The sequence below is a fragment of the Triticum aestivum genome, chromosome 2B (assembly GCF_018294505.1).
Source record: "Triticum aestivum cultivar Chinese Spring chromosome 2B, IWGSC CS RefSeq v2.1, whole genome shotgun sequence".
Classification (NCBI taxonomy): domain Eukaryota; kingdom Viridiplantae; phylum Streptophyta; class Magnoliopsida; order Poales; family Poaceae; genus Triticum; species Triticum aestivum.
In genome coordinates, this window is record NC_057798.1 from 183,966,233 (window position 1) to 183,986,949 (window position 20,717).

Sequence of the window (20,717 nt, forward strand, 5' to 3'; positions counted from 1 at the left end):
GAGGGAAGAACAGGTAGGCTTCAGGCGCGGAAGAAGCAGAGGAGAGATCGGGGCATGTTGTTCCTCGAGCGCGAGGGATCGAGCGAGGAGGAGGGCTGCGGGGATCGGCTGGGTGGAGTTGGATCGATGGGTGGCTGCGAGATGTGGTTGGATCGGGGTGGATCGAGGGGAGGAAGGTGGTTGGGCCAATGGGGAAAACAAGGAACGAGGTTGGTTGGGCAGGTGGTTCGATCGAATGGATCAGGCAAGATCCCGAGAAAGAAGGAGACAGTGAAGTGGCGGTGGCGGAGGGATGGAAGGATGGGACATCTCCTTGAATCTAGGGTTAGACTGATTATATAGGTAGGGGATTAGGGTAGGGGTTACCTGGAACCTCTGATTTGGATCGAATGGTTGAGAAAAATAGCCAAGGAGAGTTCAAATAAGAAGCGAAGATGTTTTAGGGATGTTTGGGGATGATCTGGACCCATCAGTCACGACTGCTCGGGTTGGGTTCGGGAGAGGTTTCGAACGCGCACGCGAGAGGGGTTTGAGAGAGGTCGACAAAGATAGGAGGGCCTGACAAAAGGTCAACGGAGACAGAGAGAAGCGACACTAAGAACGACTACGAGTTTTTATGAAAACATGCGGATGCAATATGCATGATGACATGATGAAATGCAACAAACAAAAATAAATCACACAACGATGATGAAATAACTGGAAGGCTTCTGGAGCGTCGGTTCCGATGCGTCACACTCGCGCGGCGTCCGCGGCTGAGACGGCGGCGACAATGTTGGAGGTGTCTTCTTTTGCCTTCTCATTCCTCCTCCGGTTGGCCCCCTTTATCGTCAACATATATTTACAATCTCGCAAAAATAGTAAATTCAGGTCACATCTAAAGAAAAAAAAAGTAAAAATAATGGGCTAATGGCAGTTTGAGGGGAAAATGATTATCTACGTCAAAAGCAAAAATTATATAAAAAAATTATGTTGTTTCACAAAAACGATCACTAAATAAAAAATGTCATCGCTTAAATAATAATAATGCCATCCTTTGAATAGTTTTTTGCCATGCTACCTACACTAAACTACCATGGGCTAATTAATAAAAAATCATTGTTTAAACAATAAAAATACAATAGTATAAATAGTAAAATGCCACGCTACCTACACCAACTTACCAGAAATTTCCGTGGTCTAGCAAAAATAAAAGTGTCATGCTGCCCTAGTAATACAAACATGGTAAAATTTGGAAATTTGTTAATTTGGAAAAATGACAAAGTTTAGAGAAACCAATCTAGCTTGTTTTGACATGGCAATTAGGAGTTTTTCAAATTTCTAAGTTTTGACATGCGAGTATTATGCAAAATATTGCAATATATATAGGAAAAACATTTTCATGTCCGTACGTGGAAACTAGAATATATTTAATTCCATGTACACTTATGGCAATTTTTTTGCCATGGTCCAAATAATAGAAATGACATGGTCTAAGAAAATAAAACTGACATCGCTTAGATAATAAAAGTGCTATCCTTTGAATAATAAGATTGTCATGCTACCTACACTAAAACTACAATGATCTAATTAATAAATTTGGCATTGTTTAAAATTTTAAAATACAATAGTATAAATAATAAAAGTGCCATGACCTACACCAGACCTACCATGGTCTAATTAATGAAAATTTGCCATGGTCTAACGAATAAAAGTGCCACCCTAGCTTCATGCAAACATGCAAAAAATAGGAATTTTCTTCTTTCTGAAAAAAGATGGCAAATTTAGAGAAACATTAACAACTTGTTTGACATGGCAATTATGAGAGGGGGGGGGGGTCAAATAAAAGTTGTAGGTGGCGTTATACAAGGGACAAACATTTGATGTGCATGGGAAAGAGTAACTCAATATTGGCAATGACAAAATTTGCAATCAGATAAATATTATTGTGCATGGCAAAAAAATGTATATAATTTTTTTCAATGACACATTTTGCCAAGGGGACAAAACATTGCCGTGCTAAATAAAAATTAATTTTGATAGAAAATGTTGGCGCCAAAATTTTCTCTACACTTCATGGCAACTTTGGGAAAAACATTCTTTTCCCATGGTACTGTTGGAAATATGCCCTAGAGGAAATAATAAAAGGATTATTATTATATTTCTTTGTTCATGATGGTTGTCTTTTATTCATGCTATAATTATATTATCTGGAAATCGTAATACACGTGTGAATACTTAGACCACAACATGTCCCTAGTGAGCCTCTAGTTGACTAGCTCGTTGATTAACAGATAGTCATGGTTTCCTGACTATGGACATTGGATGTCGTTGATAACGGGATCACATCATTAGGAGAATGATGTGATGGACAAGACCCAATCCTAAGCATAGCACAAGATCGTGTAGTTCATTTTGCTAGAGCTTTTTCCTATGTCAAGTATCTCTTCCTTAGACCATGAGATCGTGTAACTCCCGGATACCGTAGGAGTGCTTTGGGTGTACCAAACGTCACAACGTAACTGGGTGACTATAAAGGTGCACTACAAGTATCTCCGAAAGTGTCTGTTGAGTTGACACGGATCGAGACTGGGATTTGTCACTCCGTATTACGGAGAGGTATCACTGGGCCCACTCGGTAGTGCATCATCATAATGAGCTCAAAGTGACCAAGTGTCTGGTCACGGGATCATGCATTACGGTACGAGTAAAGTGACTTGCCGGCAACGAGATTGAACGAGGTATTGGGATACCGACGATCGAATCTCGGGCAAGTAACATACCGTCTGACAAAGGGAATAGTATATGGGGTTGTTTGAATCCTCGACATCATGGTTCATCCGATGAGATCATCAAGGAGTATGTGGGAGCCAACATGGGTATCCAGATCCCGTTGTTGGTTATTCACCGGAGAGCCGTCTCGGTCATGTCTGCATGTCTCCCGAACCCATAGGGTCTACACACTTAAGGTTCGGTGACGCTAGGGTTATTAGGAAGACTTGTATGTGATTACCGAATTTGTTCGGAGTCCCGGATGAGATCCCGGACGTCACGAGGAGTTCCGGAATGGTCCGGAGGTAAAGATTTATATATGGGAAGTTATTATACGGTCACCGGAAAGTTTCGGGGGCATATTGGTATTGTACCGGGGCCACCGGAGGGGTTCCGGGGGTCCACCGGGAGGGGCCACCCCTCTCGGAGGGCCTCATGGGCCGTAGGGGGCAAGGAAACAGCCCCTGAAGGGCTGGGCGCCCCCCCCCCCTTGGGCCCATGCGCCTAGGGTTTGGGGGGAACCCTAGTGGGGGTGCCCCCCTGCTTGGGGGTCAAGCCCCTCCCCTGGCCACCGCCCCCCCTCTAGATCTCATCTAGAGGGGGCCGGCCCCCTTTCCCCTTCCCCTATAAATAGAGGGGCGAGGGGAGGGCTGCACACAACATCCAAGGCGCAGCCCCTCCCCTCCCCAACACCTCTCCTCCTCCGTTAAGTGCTTGGCGAAGCCCTGTCGGAGTACTGCCTCTCCACCAATACCACGTCGTCGTGCTGCTGCTGGAGCCTTCTTCCTCAACCTCTCCATCCTCCTTGCTGGATCAAGAAGGAGGAGACGTCATCCGCTCCGTACGTGTGTTGAACGCGGAGGTGCTGTCCGTTCGGCACTTGGTCATCGGTGATTTGGATCACGGCGAGTACGACTACATCATACCCGTTCTCTTGAACGCTTCTGCACGCGATCTACAAGTGGTATGTAGATGCAATCTCCCTCCTATCACTCGTTGCTTAGATGAACTCATAGATGGATCTTGGTGAAACCGTAGAATTTTTTTTATTTTCTGCAACATTCCCCAACAGTGGTATCAGAGCTAGGTCTATGTGTAGTTCTCTATTGCACGAGTAGAACACAAATTTGTTGTGGGCGTAGATCTTGTCAACTTGCTTGCCGCTACTAGTCTTATTTTGCTTCAGCGGTATTGTGGGATGAAGCGACCCGGACCGACCTTACACGTACGCTTACGTGAGACTGGTTCCACCGACTGACATGCACTAGTTGCATAAGGTGGCTAGCGGGTGTCTGTCTCTCCCACTTTAGTTGGAGCGGATTCGATGAAAAGGGTCCTTATGAAGGGTAAATAGAAATTGACAAAATCACGTTGTGGTGATTCGTAGGTAAGAAAACGGTCTTGCTAGAACCCAATTGCAGCCACGTAAAAGATGCAACAACAATTAGAGGACGTCTAACTTGTTTTTGCAGCAATTGTCATGTGATGTGATATGGCCAGAAGTTGTGATGAATGATGAATGATATATTGTGATGTATGAGATCATGTTCTTGTAATAGGAATCACGACTTGCATGTCAATGAGTATGACAACCGGCAGGAGCCATAGGAGTTATCTTTATTTTTTGTATGACCTGCGTGTCATTGAAGAACGCCATGTAAATTACTTTACTTTATTGCTAAACGCGTTAGCCGTAGAAGTAGAAGTAGTCGTTGGCGTGACAACTTCATGAATACACGATGATGGAGATCATGATAATGGATATCATGGTGTCATGCCGGTGACGAAGATGATCATGGAGCTCCGAAGATGGAGATCAAAGGAGCTATATGATATTGGCCATATCATGTCACTATTATATAATTGCATGTGATGTTTATTATGTTTATGCATCTTGTTTACTTAGAACAACGTTAGTAAATAAGATGATCCCTTATAATAATTTCAAGCAAGTGTTCCCCCTAACTGTGCACCGTTGCTAAAGTTCGTCGTTTCGAAGCACCACGTGATGATCGGGTGTGATAGATCCTTACGTTCACATACAACGGGTGTAAGATAGTTTTACACATGCAAAACACTTAGGGTTAACTTGACGAGCCTAGCATGTACAGACATGGCCTCGGAACACAAGAGACTGAAAGGTCGAACATGAGTCGTATGAAAGATACGATCAACATGGAGATGTTCACCGATGATGACTAGTCCGTCTCACATGATGATCGGACACGGCCTAGTCGACTCGGATCGTGTAACACTTAGATGACTAGAGGGATGTCAATCTGAGTGGGAGTTCATTAAATAATTTGATTAGATGAACTTAATTATCATGGACTTAGTCTAAAATCTTTGCAAAATATGTCTTGTAGATCAAATGGCCAACGCTCATGTCAATATGAACTTCAACGCGTTCCTAGAGAAAACCAAGCTGAAAGATGATGGCAGCAACTATTCAGATTGGGTCCGGAACCTGAGGATCATCCTCATAGCAGCCAAGAAAGATTATGTCCTAGAAGCACCGCTAGGTGAAGCACCCATCCCAGAGAACCAACACATTATGAACGCTTGGCAGTCACGTGCTGATGATTACTCCCTCGTTTAGTGCGGCATGCTTTACAGCTTAGAACCGGGGCTCCAAAAGCGTTTTGAGCGACACGGAGCATATGAGATGTTCGAGGAGCTGAAAATGGTTTTTCAAGCTCATGCCCGGGTCGAGAGATATGAAGTCTCCGACAAGTTCTATAGTTGTAAGATGGAGGAAAACAGTTCTGTCAGTGAGCACATACTCAAAATGTCTGGGTTGCACAACCGCATGTCCCAGCTGGAGATCAACCTCCCGGACGAGGCGGTCATTGACAGAATCCTTCAGTCGCTCCCACCGAGCTATAAGAGCTTTGTGCTGAACTACAATATGCAGGGGATGGTGAAGACCATTCCTGAAGTATTTTCAATGCTGAAGTCAGCAGAGGTTGAAATCAAGAAAGAACATCAAGTGTTGATGGTCAATAAGACCACTAAGTTCAAGAAGGGCAAGGGTAAGAAGAACTTCAAGAAGGACGACAAAGATGTTGCCGCGCCCGGTAAGCCAGTTACCGGGAAGAAGTCAAAGAATGGACCTAAGCCTGAGACTGAGTGCTTTTATTGCAAAGGGAAGGGTCACTGGAAGCGGAACTGCCCCAAATACTTAGCGGACAAGAAGGCCGGCAACACTAAAGGTATATTTGATATACATGTAATTGATGTGTACCTTACCAGTACTCGTAGTAACTCCTGGGTATTTGATACCGGTGTCGTTGCTCATATTTGTAACTCACAGCAGGAGCTGCGGAATAAGCGGAGACTGGCGAAGGACGAGGTGACGATGCGCGTCGGGAATGGTTCCAAGGTCGATGTGATCGCCGTCGGCACGCTACCTCTACATTTACCTACGAGATTAGTTTTAAACCTCAATAATTGTTATTTAGTGCCAAGTTTGAGCATGAACATTGTATCTGGATCTCGTTTGATGCAAGATGGCTACTCATTTAAATCCGAGAATAATGGTTGTTCTATTTATATGAGAGATATGTTTAATGGTCATGCCCCAATGGTCAATGGTTTATTCTTAATGAATCTCGAACGTAATGCTACACATATTCATAGTGTGAATACCAAACGATGTAAAGTTGATAACGATAGTCCCACATACTTGTGGCATTGCCGCCTTGGTCACATTGGTGTCAAGCGCATGAAGAAGCTCCATGCTGATGGACTTTTAGAGTCTCTCGATTATGAATCATTTGACACATGCGAACCATGCCTCATGGGAAAAATGACCAAGACCCCGTTCTCGGGAACAATGGAGCGAGCAACCAACTTATTGGAAATCATACATACTAATGTGTGTGGTCCAATGAGCGTTGAGGCTCGCGGAGGATATCGTTATGTTCTCACTCTCACTGATGACTTGAGTAGATATGGGTATGTCTACTTGATGAAACACAAGTCTGAGACCTTTGGAAAGTTCAAGGAATTTCAGAATGAGGTAGAGAATCAACATGAACGAAAGATAAAATTCTTACGATCAGATCGTGGAGGAGAATATTTAAGTCACGAATTTGGTACACACTTAAGAAAATGTGGAATCGTTTCACAACTCACGCCGCCTGGAACACCTCAGCGTAACGGTGTGTCTGAACGTCGTAATCACACTGTATTAGATATGGTGCGATCTATGATGTCTCTTACCGATTTACCGCTATCATTTTGGGGATACGCTCTAGAGACAGCTAAATTCATTTTAAATAGGGCACCGTCTAAATCCGTTGAGATGACACCGTATGAATTATGGTTTGGGAAGAAACCTAAGCTGTCGTTTTTAAAAGTTTGGGGATGCGATGCTTATGTCAAAAAACTTCAACCTGAAAAGCTCGAACCCAAGTCGGAAAAATGTGTCTTCATAGGATACCCTAAGGAAACCATTGGGTATACCTTCTACCTTAGATCTGAAGGCAAGATCTTTGTTGCCAAGAACGGATCCTTTCTGGAAAAGGAGTTTCTCTCGAAAGGAGTAAGTGGGAGGAAAGTAGAACTTGATGAAGTACTACCTCCTGAATCGGAAAGTAGTGCAGCTCAGGAAAATGTACCTGTGGTGCCTACACCGACTGGAGAGGGAATTAATGATGATGATCAAGGTACTTCGGATGAAGTTGCTACTGAACTTCGTAGGTCCACAAGGACACGTTCCACACCAGAGTGGTATGGCAACCCTGTCCTGGAAATCATGTTGTTAGACAATGGTGAACCTTCGAACTATGAAGAAGCGATGGAGGGCCCAGATTCCAACAAATAGCTAGAAGCCATGCAATCCGAGATAGAATCCATGTATGAAAATAAAGTATGGACTTTGACTGACTTGCCCGATGATCGGCGAGCGATAGAAAACAAATGGATCTTTAAGAAGAAGACGGACGCGGATGGTAATGTCACCATCTATAAAGCTCGACTTGTCGCTAAGGGTTATCAGCAAGTTCAAGGGATTGACTACGATGAGATTTTCTCTCCCGTAGCGAAGCTTAAGTCCGTCCGAATCATGTTAGCAATTGCCGCATACTATGATTATGAGATATGGCAGATGGACGTCAAAATGGCATTCCTTAATGGTTATCTTAAGGAAGAGTTGTATATGATGCAGCCGGAAGGTTTTGTCGATCCTAAGAATGTTAACAAAGTATGCAAGCTCCAGCGATCCATTTATGGGCTGGTGCAAGCATCTCGGAGTTGGAACATTCGCTTTGATGAGATGATCAAAGCGTTTGGGTTTATGCAGACTTATGGAGAAGCCTGTGTTGACAAGAAAGTGAGTAGGAGCTCTGTAACATTTCTCATATTATATGTAGATGACATACTTTTGATGGGAAATGATATAGAATTCTTGGACAGCATTAAGGCCTACTTGAATAAGTGTTTTTCAATGAAGGACCTTGGAGAAGCTGCTTACATATTAGGCATCAAAATCTATAGGGATAGATCGAGACACCTCATAGGTCTTTCACAAAGCACATACCTTGATAAGATTTTTAAGAAGTTCAAAATGGATCAGTCCAAGAAAGGGTTCTTGCCTGTATTGCAAGGTGTGAGATTGAGCTCGGCTCAATGCCCGACCACGGCAAAAGATAAAGAAGAGATGAGCGTCATCCCCTATGCCTCAGCCATAGGATCTATTATATATGCCATGTTGTGTACCAGACCTGATGTAAACCTTGCCGTAAGTTTGGTAGGAAGGTACCAAAGTAATCCCGGCAAGGAACACTGGACAGCGGTCAAGAATATCCTGAAGTACCTGAAAAGGACAAAGGACATGTTTCTCATTTATGGAGGTGACGAAGAGCTCGTCGTAAAGGGTTACGTCGACGCTAGCTTCGACACAGATCTGGATGACTCTAAGTCACAAACCGGATACGTGTATATGTTGAATGGTGGGGCAGTAAGCTGGTGCAGCTGCAAGCAGAGCGTCATGGCGAGATCTACATGTGAAGCGGAGTACATGGCAGCCTCGGAGGTAGCGCATGAAGCAATTTGGGTGAAGGAGTTCATCGCCGACCTAGGAGTCATACCCAATGCGTCGGGCCGATCAAACTCTTCTGTGACAACACTGGAGCTATTGCCCTTGCCAAGGAGCCCAGGTTTCACAAGAAGACCAGGCACATCAAGCGTCGTTTCAACTCCATCCGTGAAAATGTTCAAGATGGAGACATAGATATTTGCAAAGTACATACGGATCTGAATGTCGGAGATCCATTGACTAAACCTCTTCCGCGAGCAAAACATGATCAACACCAGAACTCTATGGGTGTTCGATTCATCACAATGTAACTAGATTATTGACTCTAGTGCAAGTGGGAGACTGTTGGAAATATGCCCTAGAGGAAATAATAAAAGGATTATTATTATATTTCTTTGTTCATGATGGTTGTCTTTTATTCATGCTATAATTGTATTATCCGGAAATCGTAATACACGTGTGAATACTTAGACCACAACATGTCCCTAGTGAGCCTCTAGTTGACTAGCTCGTTGATCAATAGATAGTCATGGTTTCCTGACTATGGACATTGGATGTCGTTGATAACGGGATCACATCATTAGGAGAATGATGTGATGGACAAGACCCAATCCTAAGCATAGCACAAGATCGTGTAGTTCGTTTTGCTAGAGCTTTTTCCTATGTCAAGTATCTCTTCCTTAGACCATGAGATCGTGTAACTCCCGGATACCGTAGGAGTGCTTTGGGTGTACCAAACGTCACAACGTAACTGGGTGACTATAAAGGTGCACTACAAGTATCTCCGAAAGTGTTTGTTGGGTTGACACAGATCGAGACTGGGATTTGTCACTCCGTATTACGGAGAGGTATCACTGGGCCCACTCGGTAGTGCATCATCATAATGAGCTCAAAGTGACCAAGTGTCTGGTCACGGGATCATGCATTACGGTACGAGTAAAGTGACTTGCCGGCAACGAGATTGAACGAGGTATTGGGATCCGACGATCGAATCTCGGGCAAGTAACATACCGTCTGACAAAGGGAATAGTATACGGGGTTGTTTGAATCCTCGACATCGTGGTTCATCCGATGAGATCATCGAGGAGTATGTGGGAGCCAACATGGGTATCCAGATCCCGCTGTTGGTTATTGACCGGAGAGCCGTCTCGGTCATGTCTGCATGTCTCCCGAACCCATAGGGTCTACACACTTAAGGTTCGGTGACGCTAGGGTTATTAGGAAGACTTGTATGTGATTACCGAATGTTGTTCGGAGTCCCGGATGAGATCCCGGACGTCACGAGGAGTTCCAGAATGGTCCGGAGGTAAAGATTTATATATGGAAAGTTATCATACGGTCACCGGAAAATTTCGGGGGCATGTCGGTATTGTACCGGGGTTACCGGAGGGGTTCCGGGGGTCCACCGGGAGGGGCCACCCCTCTCGAAGGGCCTCATGGGCCGTAGGGGGCAGGGAAACAGCCCTTGGAGGGCTGGGCACCCCCCCTTGGGCCCATGCGCCTAGGGTTTGGGGGGAACCCTAGTGGGGCGCCCCCCTTGCTTGGGGGGCAAGCCCCCTCCCTTGGTCGCCGCCCCCCCTCTAGATCTCATCTAGAGGGGGCCGGCCCCCTTTCCCCTTCCCCTATAAATAGAGGGGCGAGGGGAGGGCTGCACACAACATCCAAGGCGCAGACCCTCCCCTCCCCAACACCTCTCCTCCTCCGTTAAGTGCTTGGCGAAGCCCTGTCGGAGTACTGCCTCTCCACCAACACCACGCCGTCGTGCTGCTGCTGGAGCCTTCTTCCTCAACCTCTCCTTCCCCCTTGCTGGATCAAGAAGGAGGAGACGTCATCCGCTCCGTACGTGTGTTGAACGCGGAGGTGCTATCCATTCGGCACTTGGTCATCGGTGATTTGGATCACGGCGAGTACGACTCCATCATCCCTGTTCTCTTGAACGCTTCCGCACGCGATCTACAAGTGGTATGTAGATGCAATCTCTCTCCTATCACTCGTTGCTTAGATGAACTCATAGATGGATCTTGGTGAAACCGTAGGAAATTTTTTATTTTCTGCAACGTTCCCCAACAGGTACCTACAATAAAGCCATGTGCTAATTAATAAAATTTTCCCCACTCTAATAAATAAATTCGACGTGCTGTAAAACACAGTTGCCACGGTATACATACAAAAATAAGCTTACTATGGACTAGTTGATAAAAAGCATAATAAAAATGCTGTGTTACCCTACACATTGTTTACATGGCAGCAATATATTATGTTTCTTCGTTGTGACACCCTACACATACAACATATCATAAATTGATGATAACAAATTGGTTATGTTTCTCTGATATGGCAAACACACATGGCGTAATTTTGCCATGGAAAACTTAAAAATGTGTTATAAGACCATTTTGAATCTTGCCATTTGATCAATACAAAAAAAATCTCTAAAATGCCATGTACTAAACAACAACTTCCAAACATTTTACAATCAATTATCCAACTACATGTTGAACAATTCTATACCACAACAAAATGATGTCTTAACTTAAGTTGCCAACCATGAAAATCTAAATATGCCAAAACACGACAAACTATGTTTCCCATCACTTCCACCGACAAACAATGACATGATCTTGATAACACTCTAAGAATACAAAATTTCCAGGAATGCGCCATGACACTTTACAAAATTGCCATGGTTTTGGGAGTGTCATTCTTAAAATTGCCACAGGGCAGATTCGGAAATTACCATGTCAGAAATTCCAGATATGCACGTCGGTGGAGAGGGCTGGCGTAGGAAGTCCGGTGGGGAAGTGTCCGACGACTAAGAGAGGAGAGGGGGATGCGATAAGAATGGAGAGCAACAGGAGGAAGGTGGAGGCCTAATCGAACATATGGTTAAGGCTGACATGGAACTCTTGAATGCTTTAAGATTCATGCATTGCATCTGACGACAGTACGTGCGTTCGTTGGGATATAAGAGCATCTCCAGCCGTTCGGCCCCCCAGGGCGGCGAAAAAAGCCGCCTGAGAGCGAACCGACGCAAGTTTGGCGTGTGGGGGCAACTCCGTTTCTAGTCATCGCCCACCAGATCGCTGCCAATATCGTGCGAGGTCGGTTAAATTACGTACAAACTTGTGCAAACTCGGCGATCTGGTACGAACTCGGCGAAATTTCATTGAAATTTGTACAAAAAAAGTAAAACATGCAAACTACGCCAAACTACGCCACAATAGCCACTGCGCCGCATCCACCGCACGCCATCTACATGCCGAGAAGTGTTGGGAAATGTAGTAATTTCAAAAAAATATCCTACGCACACGCAAGATCATGGTGATGCATAGCAACGAGAGGGGAGAGTGTTGTCCACGTACCCTCATAGACCGAAAGCGGAAGCGTTAGAGCAACGCAGTTGATGTAGTCGTACGTCTTCACGGCCCGACCGATCAAGCACAAACTACGGCACCTCTGAGTTCTAGCACACGTTCAGCTCGATGACGTCCCTCGAACTCCGATCCAGCCGAGTGTCGAGGGAGAGTTCCGTTAGCACGACGACGTGGTGACGATCTTGATGTTCTACCGTCGCAGGGCTTCGCCTAAGCACCGCTGCAATATTATCGAGGAGGACTATGGTGGAGGGGGCACCGCACACAGCTAAGAGATCAAGAGATCAATTATTGTGTCTAGAGGTGCCCCTGCCCCCGTATATAAAGGAGCAAGGGGGGAGGCCGGCCAACCCTTTGGGGCGCGCCAAGGAGGGGGAAGTCCTCCTCCTAGTAGGAGTAGGACCCCAGTTTCCTAGTCAAACTAGGAAGAGGGAAGGGGGAAGGAAAGAGAGGGAAAGAGGAGAAGGAAAAGGGGGGGGGTGCGCCCCCCTCCCCTAGTCCAATTCGGACCCCTCATGGGAGGGGGCGCACCACCTCGTGGGTTGCTGCCCTCTCTCTTTCCTAAAGCCCACTAAGGCCCAATACTCCCCAGGGGGGTTCCGGTAACCCCTCCGGCACTCCGGTTTTCTCCGAAACTACCCGGAATACTTCCAGTGTCCGAATATAGTCGTCCAATATATCAATCTTTACGTCTCGACCATTTCGAGACTCCTCGTCATGTTCGTGATCACATCCGGGACTCCGAACAACCTTCGGTACATCAAAACTCATAAACTCATAATATATCTGTCATCGAAACTTTAAGCGTGCGGACCCTACGGGTTCGATAACTATGTAGACATGACCGAGACACGTTTCCGATCAATAACCAATAGCGGAACCTGGATGCTCATATTGGCTCCTACATATTCTACGAAGATCTTTATCCGCATAACAACATACGTTGTTCCCTTTGTCATCGGTATGTTACTTGCCCAAGATTTGATCGTCGGTATCTCAATACCTAGTTCAATCTCGTTACCGGCAAGTCTCTTTACTCGTTATGTAATGCATCATTCCGTAACTAACTCATTAGTCACATTGCTTGCAAGGCTTATAGTGATGTGCATTACCGAGAGGGCCCAGAGATACCTCTCCGACAATCGGAGTGACAAATCCTAATCTCGAAATACGCCAACTCAACATGTACCTTCGGAGACACCTGTAGAGCTCCTTTATAATCACCCAGTTTGTGACGTTTGGTAGCACACAAAGTGTTCCTCCGGTAAACGGGAGTTGCATAATCTCATAGTCATAGGAACATGTATACGTCATGAAGAAAGCAATAGCAACATACTAAAGGATCAAGTGCTAAGCTAACGGAATGGGTCAAGTCAATCACATCATTCTCTAATGATGTGATCCCGTTAATCAAATGACAACTCATGTCTATGGCTAGGAAACTTAACCATCTTTGATTCACGAGCTAGTCAAGTAGAGGCATACTAGTGACACTATGTTTGTCTATGTATTCACACATGTATTATATTTCCGGTTAATATAATTCTAGCATGAATAATAAACATTTATCATGAAATAAGGAAATAAGGAAATAAATAATAACTTTATTATTGCCTCTAGGGCATATTTCCTTCAAGAAGCCTGTAGAAACGGGTGTAGTCGCCGCCGCCGTTGTTGTCGTCGCGCGCCCCGCCGGAGCCACCTTCATCCCTGTTGCACCCCTGCCCAAGGTCGCCGACGCGCGGCGGGGCACTGGATGGCCCGACCTCGTCCTCCTCGTCGCTGTCGAGGACGATGACACCGCCCTCCTCGCGCCCGTGGCGCCGGGCCTGGCACCGGACCTGGAGCTCCGTATATGCCTCGCGCTGGCGGCGTACCTGCTCGCGAACGTAGTCCTCCTTCACCCATTTTAGGGCGGCCTCGTCGTCGGGGACCACCATGTCGGCGTGCTCCGGCTTCACGGGGAGCAGGCCGGCTCGAGCTTCGGCCGAACCAGGCGAAGGGAGCGCGGGGAGAGGCGGGTACCCTCGTTGATGACGAGGGCACCGATGTGGTGTCTCCTCTGGCTCTGGCTTGACGGGACCGAGAGCCGACGAGCCGGAGCTCGACGACGAGGACGTCGGCTCCATTCGTCGCGACGTCCAGGAATTGCCGTGGCGGCGAGAGAAGGACGACCACGCCGGGTACTCGAGGCGCGACACGTTGTTGGTCTCGATGTGGTCGAGGACGCCCTCGAGGGTGCGGCCTGGGATGCCCCACCACTCGCGCCGTCCTTTGGCGTTGAGGCGGCCGCGGGAATGGCGCCATTGACGGAGGCGATATGCTCTTCGTGGCGGCGCTCGAAGTACATCGTCCATAACGTTTCGCTGTCGGGTGCATATCTCGGGTCGTTCCGCTGTTCCTCCGTCAGGGACGAGCGGATGCGGGCGATCTCAGCCCGCCGTGCCGCCCCTTGGGGCACCGGTGGCACCGGGACGCCGCCGACACTCAGCCTCCACGCCCCGTCACACACATGTCTGGGGGCGCCGGATACTCGACCTCATAGAGAAGGTGCGCCTCCGGCTCTTGGAGATGGCGGCGGCCGAAGCCGTTCGCCGTCGCGCCGTCGCCTGGAAACCTCTCGGCCATTTTTGCTCGTCGACGAGAAGGGGGGAGAGGGCTGCTTTGCGAGGCGGATGCATGGGGGTTGTGGCGTTCACCGGCGGGGAGGGGTCGCCTTTTATAGCCCCAGCGGGCAGTGAGAGGCTGCATGCGGGGCGACGCGTGGTAGGAGCGGGACGCGCGTCGACGTCGCCTTCACTGCGCCGCCCGTGAGGCATCAATGGAGGCTGACCGGCGCGGCAGCCTTGGCATTGATTCCCGCGGGAACCGAGGCGATGAGGGCGACGAAGCGACGTCTCCCTAACTCGGCGGGCCTATCCTCGTTCGCGCTAAAATCGCGTCCCCCGACGCCTCCAGGTGCTCCCCAGCGTGCCGGGTTCGGCCTGGGGCCGCGGGCGCTAATTTCGGTCCAAACCGACGAAAAACGAACTCCTAAGACGCGACTGAGCCGTTTTTTGGGCGCCGACACGAAGAAATCGCGTGAGGGGCCGTGTTGGAGGCTCGGCTGGAAGTGGTCTAACATTTTCACTTTTAAGGGACGCGTGTGTGATGTGTGTTCTTTTGGACAATCGGTGCGCCGATAGCCAGGGAACTGCCCAGACTGAACGGCGGCCCGGTAGATAGCCACGGCGGCCCGACCGGCCTAAACATCTGTAGCAAAACCCTAACGCCCGATCGATCTATTATATATTCGCAGTCGCTCCTCAACATTTCCATCCAAACCTAGGGTTTACCTTCTGCCGCCGCCGCCGCCGCCGCCAAATCATCTCCCTCCCCCTCCCTTCTCCAACATGGCTCTTCAGATCAGCAAGAAGCGAAAGGTACGAGACCGAGCCCTCTCCCTTCTCGATCCCCAGCTTGATTAGCACGACATGTAGATTCTTACGCCGTTACTCGCTCGCAGTTCGTTGCCGACGGCGTGTTTCTGGCCGAGCTGAACGAGATGCTGACCCGCGAGCTCGGGGAGGACGGCTTCGCCGGCGTCGAGATCCGGGTCACCCCCATGCGCACCGAGATCATCATCCGCGCCACCCGCACCCAGAACGTCCTCGGTACGTGCATTTCCCGACCGCAAGTGTCCCTTCTTTCTATTGTTTTCGACGCCGGATCTGAGATTTTGTTGCTCTGGTGGCTGGTGATGTTTGGCGTTCAGGCGAGAAGGGCCGGAGGATAAGGGAGCTGACGTCGGTGGTGCAGAAGCGCTTCAACTTTCCGGACGGCGGCGTCGAGCTGTACGCCGAGAAGGTCCTGAACCGCGGCCTCTGCGCCGTCGCTCAGGCCGAGTCCCTCCGCTACAAGCTGCTCGATGGCCTCGCCGTCCGAAGGTTATTCCTGAACCCACACGCTCTGAAACTTGTATTTAGTTACATATACGAGTAGCGTACTACCATGTCATCTTCACAACATGTCTGGCTCATTAACGCCGAACTTGTGTTCGATGGTGACAGAAATCAATTGTAGCTCTCCATTGCTTTCTGTAAGCAGTTGATGCCGTTGATGCATTTTGCTAATGTTTCCATTGCTTGCTTTCTGCTTTGGAGAGAACATGACCAATGAATCTTCTTGAAGTTTGGGTTCTTGTGCCTACGTTTCCCATACGTCATCTATAAAGCAAATAGGTTATTTTATGCCAACTTTGTGTCGGAAGATGACTAAATTACCTGTGCCAACCAGGCTTCATTTGCTGAGAAGCTTTGTCTATAGGTTTCTAATGCTTTCCTAACTGGTTGGCCACATTACCTATAATTGGCTTTCACAAGTCCCTTGTGTCAGGATATAAAATTGCTTAGCTGAATTATCGTATTGCTGTATGAGTCTTATCAATTGTTATTAGGGTCCTCTCTTTCTACTTGGTGATTGTAATTAATTGTTGCCCTGTATTGCATTTTGTAATCAGTAGATTCATGTTGCTACTAGTTTCTTCTCTGGAGAAAAGTACCAACTTATCTGGTCAGATATGTTTCTTGTGCCATCGCTCACTATGTCATCTATAAAGCAAATAGGTCTCTATGCCGGCTTTGTGTCGGAAGATGACTAGATTACCTGTGGCATCATTTGCTGGGAAGCTTCGTCTATAGGCTTCTAATGTGTTCCAAACTGGTTGTCCTCATTACTTTTGGCATTTCCCAATCTTTTCTTATGTTAGGGCAGTCAGATAAAATTGCTAACCGAGTGTCTTACTATTATCAGTTGTTTGTTGGGAGCTCTTTGTCTAATTTAGTTTATGTACTTGCAGAGCGTGCTATGGTGTACTCCGATTTGTCATGGAGAGTGGTGCGAAGGGCTGTGAGGTACCTGTTCTGTTGACAATAGTTTGTTGTTTTGATTGAGGTAATTTAGCTCATGTACTCATAGAGTGTTCCTGATTTCTAGGTTATTGTGAGTGGGAAGCTTAGGGCACAGCGTGCTAAGTCCATGAAGTTCAAGGATGGCTATATGATCTCTTCTGGCCATCCTGTCAACCAGTATATTGATGGAGCTGTGAGGCATGTTCTTCTGAGACAGGTTTGGGGCCTACTTCAAATGGAAGGTAGTTGCTGTACATAAATGTTTTTGATAGTTCACACAACTTAGCTGATCTTATTTGCTTTCAGGGTGTGCTGGGTATCAAGGTTAAGATCATGCTTGACTGGGATCCGAAGGGGAAACAAGGACCAGCTACACCTTTACCTGACCTTGTTACCATCCACCCTCCTAAGGATGAGGATGAGTTCCTGAGGCCTCTTGCAGCAGAAATTGCAGTTGCTTAAAAGTGAAAAAAAATTCCATCTGCCTAGTGGTATATAAGAGTTTAGGTTGACTGATGCTATGGTTTCAGATTATGTAGTTATACTTTTTTATTTATGATGGATGTGTACTGGTACAAAAGGGCTTAACCTTTTTAAGTTCTATCATCAGTAACAAATATATGATTCCAGATTTATTGTTGTGTGGTATTGTTAGAATCCGTGCTCTGATATACAGTAATGCGTAAACCTTAGTGCTACAACTTGCTTGTTATATCTGTGTTATCTTCTGTTTTTTTTGTTGTGTAAGTCAACAAACTATGATTATTAATTTGTAGGTTCCATGATGTTTTAAGTTTTATGCACATCGTGCAGGATATGTGTATCGGCTTTTACACTCGCAACAATCACTTTCCTCTCAACTAATCTGACTTTTCTGTGTTTTTTGTGTGATTGTTGTCTGTTTCCATAACAGCATAACAATACGCTTGCCTTCTCTGTTCTTTGTCTGTGATGAATGCTTCTGAATCTATTTGCTTAGCACATGAACTTGTTTCACTTTTCCTCCCTTTTAGGCTTTGCAGGATAAGTGTGTATCAGTTAAATGCTTTTGCTATGCATTTCTTGCTGAAAGTGCTTCCTGCTATATTAATTTGTGGAAAGTGGGCAGTTGGGTTGAGCTTGATAATCTCTTTCGCCAACAATCATTTTCCTCTCATTATCCTTCCAATGAGATCACTGCTTCTGAATCTATCTGCTTTGCTTTAGAAGTTGTTTTGCCATTTTCTCCCTTGTTGCCTTTGCAGGATAAGTGTGTATTGGTTAAATGCCTTTTGATGTGCATTTCTTACTGAAAGTGTTTCCTGCTATATTAATTTGTGGAAAGTGGGCAGTTGGGTTGAGTTTCATAGTCTCTTTTGCCAACAATCATTTTCCTCTCATTGTATTGTATCTAATTGTTATTTTTATGCCCATGCTGCCTTTGCAGGATAAGTGTGTATCGGTCAAGTGCTTTTTGATGTGCATTTATTACTGAAAGTGTTTCCTGCTATATTAATTTTTGGAAAGTGGGCCGTTGGGTTGAGCTTCATTATCTCTTTCGCCAACAATCATTTTCCTCTCATTTCAATGCATCTCATTGTTATTTCTATGCCTTTGGTATCTGCACTCCCCCTTCGATGAAAATTTATCTTTTGAGGTCTACTTGCAGGACTAGCATGATTTTGCACTGCACTTTAATGGTATGTACTGGCCTGTGTGGTGAAATGGGCAGTTGAGTCAAATCTCGCATGGTTTTCTCTCATTTTTCTTATTTGACCTTGTTTTCTATTTTAACCTTTGTCTGTGCATATGCAATTCTAGTGTCCAGCTCATATTTTATCTATGTTGGGATTTCTGAGACATTTGTTCAGTTTTGTCCAGTGATGAAAAACCTATTAATCATACCATCTTTTGGGACTGATCGGTCGCTATGCGTCCATGCTGCCATTCTGCAATTCTGAGGTCAAATTGGATACCGTTTGTCTTAGTTCCTTGTCTTCCACTCTTTAATTGTTGTGTTTTTTGGCACTCCCACAATCCTGGTGTCTTTTTGCTCATGTGGAAGAACACCATTTAATTGATTTTGCTTGGCTGGTGATGAAAAACCTTTTAATCATACCATCTTTCGGGACTGATCGGTCGCTATGCGTCCATGCTGTCTTTCTGCAATTGTGAAGCCAAATTGAACAGCTTTTGAGTGTTTAGTTTTATTGTCATGCATTCTTCAGTATGTTATTTTTTTTGGACACTGCGCTACAGATTTCAAATGTGTGGTATGGATGAAGATATGCACTGGGCTCCGAGCAGCAAACATTGTTGCGTTTTGATGGAGATGCATTTGCCTAGAAAGCATTGTCTGACGTCTCCAACATTGCACTTTACAACCATTGCTCATATATTAAAACAGCATCAGGACTGCATTGTACCAAGGCATTGGTTCTTTGTACCATCGTCTTGCCTGCCAGATTCGGCTGTAGTCAAACCACCAAGGAAGGAAATCTGGTCGGCCTGCCAATATTATTGGGCAACCCGCTTACCAACCTTCCTACATCTCTTGTCATTTTTTTCCATTTTTTTGTAAGCACTGTGGTGGTGTGCATTAGTGCTACTCCCTCCTTCCATCTATATAGGGCCTAATGCGTCTTTTAAGACCGCCTTTGACTATTGATAAAATTAATAATACATGACATGCATAATGTGAAAATTATATCATTGAAAGCTCCTTTCACATACGCATTTGATGATGTGCTTTGTGTAAGTTGCATGTCATATATTATTGCTCTAACATTTGGTCAAAGTTAGCCTTGAAAAACGCATTAGGCCCTATATAGATGGAAGGAGGGAGTACCTTATTGATTATGCATTTCTCTAGTTCTGGTCATTGCAGATTGTTGTCCAGTGTATAAAGCATGCTTGGATTTTGTGTCTGGAGCATGCTGCAATTTGTGTGCTTGTCTTCAAATTTTGCATCGTGTTTGAGGACAGTGACGATTGATATTTGGTCTCGTTCGTCGTAACTGGCATCTTCTTGCCTTGCCGACCATTCTGTTATATCACCACCCATATTCTGAGTCCTTTCTTCTAGATCAAAATGCTTTCCCCCGGTTAGTTCCTTATGCTGATGTGTTTTTACATTTTAAGTGGTTTGCTTCTGTTAGTGGCCCAGGATTAAATCAAATTATAAACAAGCATATGTCTGAATTTTCTTATGTGGAACGATCTAATCTTCTCTATGAGGCCAATGATCTTGCTTGTTTCGTAGTCTGCAGTTTTAATATGTTCTTTTGCACAATGTTTCCGTGAATCTTTCTTTGTTAGCTATTGGTTTTTCAAGGTTGAATGATGATCACAAGTGCATAGTTCATATGATCAAATAATGATTACTTGAACAAAATAGTCTTTCGCTCCTATCTGACGACCTTTCAACCTCAGAGCTTTTCCAGGATTGTTTTTTGCTAAGGTGTAGATACCACCGCTCCTATTCTGAAACATTTTAGTTTGTATTTTGTCTGTAATTAAATCAAACTATTAGACAAGTTCCTTTAATGTGGAAAGCAGAATTTGTAATTTAGGTAGAAATCTGTTTGTTTTCATGGTTCTTTACTTTGTCTGAGTTTGGGTGAACAAGTATAAGTCTGACCAAAATAGTTGATTAGTTTATTTGCTTGCATTTGGAGCAGTGAG

General features: G+C 45.8%; 1 protein-coding gene and 8 non-coding genes across 10 annotated transcripts; all 9 read left to right on the plus strand.

The window, feature by feature from the left end:
• Positions 1-15,334: 15,334 nt before the first annotated feature.
• LOC123044244 (40S ribosomal protein S3-3) lies at positions 15,335-17,689 on the plus strand. Of its 2 annotated transcripts, none has more exons than XM_044466933.1 (6): positions 15,335-15,587; positions 15,671-15,818; positions 15,920-16,091; positions 17,003-17,057; positions 17,140-17,296; positions 17,361-17,689. In XM_044466933.1, exons 1-6 carry the CDS (start codon positions 15,558-15,560, stop codon positions 17,381-17,383), a joined length of 585 nt encoding a protein of 194 aa, XP_044322868.1. In that variant the 5' UTR covers positions 15,335-15,557; the 3' UTR covers positions 17,384-17,689. The 2 variants fall into 2 exon arrangements, with proteins under 2 accessions (XP_044322868.1, XP_044322867.1); XM_044466932.1 differs by having other exon boundaries at positions 15,336-15,587; positions 17,140-17,271.
• A 380-nt stretch (positions 17,690-18,069) lies between these two features.
• On the plus strand, positions 18,070-18,213 carry LOC123047907 (small nucleolar RNA snoR135). Its single transcript, XR_006423219.1, has one exon. It is a non-coding gene; the product is annotated as a small nucleolar RNA snoR135 (small nucleolar RNA).
• Positions 18,214-18,291: 78 nt separating this feature from the next.
• LOC123047906 (small nucleolar RNA snoR135) lies at positions 18,292-18,436 on the plus strand. The gene has a single exon (XR_006423218.1). It is a non-coding gene; the product is annotated as a small nucleolar RNA snoR135 (small nucleolar RNA).
• Positions 18,437-18,473: 37 nt separating this feature from the next.
• LOC123047908 (small nucleolar RNA snoR135) lies at positions 18,474-18,618 on the plus strand. Its single transcript, XR_006423220.1, has one exon. It is a non-coding gene; the product is annotated as a small nucleolar RNA snoR135 (small nucleolar RNA).
• Positions 18,619-18,907: 289 nt separating this feature from the next.
• Positions 18,908-18,999, plus strand: LOC123047754 (small nucleolar RNA SNORD96 family). The gene has a single exon (XR_006423119.1). It is a non-coding gene; the product is annotated as a small nucleolar RNA SNORD96 family (small nucleolar RNA).
• A 122-nt stretch (positions 19,000-19,121) lies between these two features.
• On the plus strand, positions 19,122-19,213 carry LOC123047757 (small nucleolar RNA SNORD96 family). The gene has a single exon (XR_006423121.1). It is a non-coding gene; the product is annotated as a small nucleolar RNA SNORD96 family (small nucleolar RNA).
• A 95-nt stretch (positions 19,214-19,308) lies between these two features.
• LOC123047903 (small nucleolar RNA snoR118) lies at positions 19,309-19,396 on the plus strand. The gene has a single exon (XR_006423214.1). It is a non-coding gene; the product is annotated as a small nucleolar RNA snoR118 (small nucleolar RNA).
• Positions 19,397-20,012: 616 nt separating this feature from the next.
• LOC123047873 (small nucleolar RNA Z43) lies at positions 20,013-20,108 on the plus strand. Its single transcript, XR_006423184.1, has one exon. It is a non-coding gene; the product is annotated as a small nucleolar RNA Z43 (small nucleolar RNA).
• A 255-nt stretch (positions 20,109-20,363) lies between these two features.
• On the plus strand, positions 20,364-20,456 carry LOC123047823 (small nucleolar RNA snR60/Z15/Z230/Z193/J17). Its single transcript, XR_006423174.1, has one exon. It is a non-coding gene; the product is annotated as a small nucleolar RNA snR60/Z15/Z230/Z193/J17 (small nucleolar RNA).
• Positions 20,457-20,717: the final 261 nt, after the last annotated feature.

Bases quoted from the DNA above. Each gene is read 5' to 3' on its own strand.
- LOC123044244 (XM_044466932.1), top strand. From the start codon at position 15,558: ATGGCTCTTCAGATCAGCAAGAAGCGAAAG. The intron at 15,588-15,670 runs GTACGAGACCGA...ACTCGCTCGCAG, and splicing joins AGATCAGCAAGAAGCGAAAG to TTCGTTGCCGACGGCGTGTT. The intron at 16,092-17,002 runs GTTATTCCTGAA...ATGTACTTGCAG, and splicing joins GATGGCCTCGCCGTCCGAAG to AGCGTGCTATGGTGTACTCC.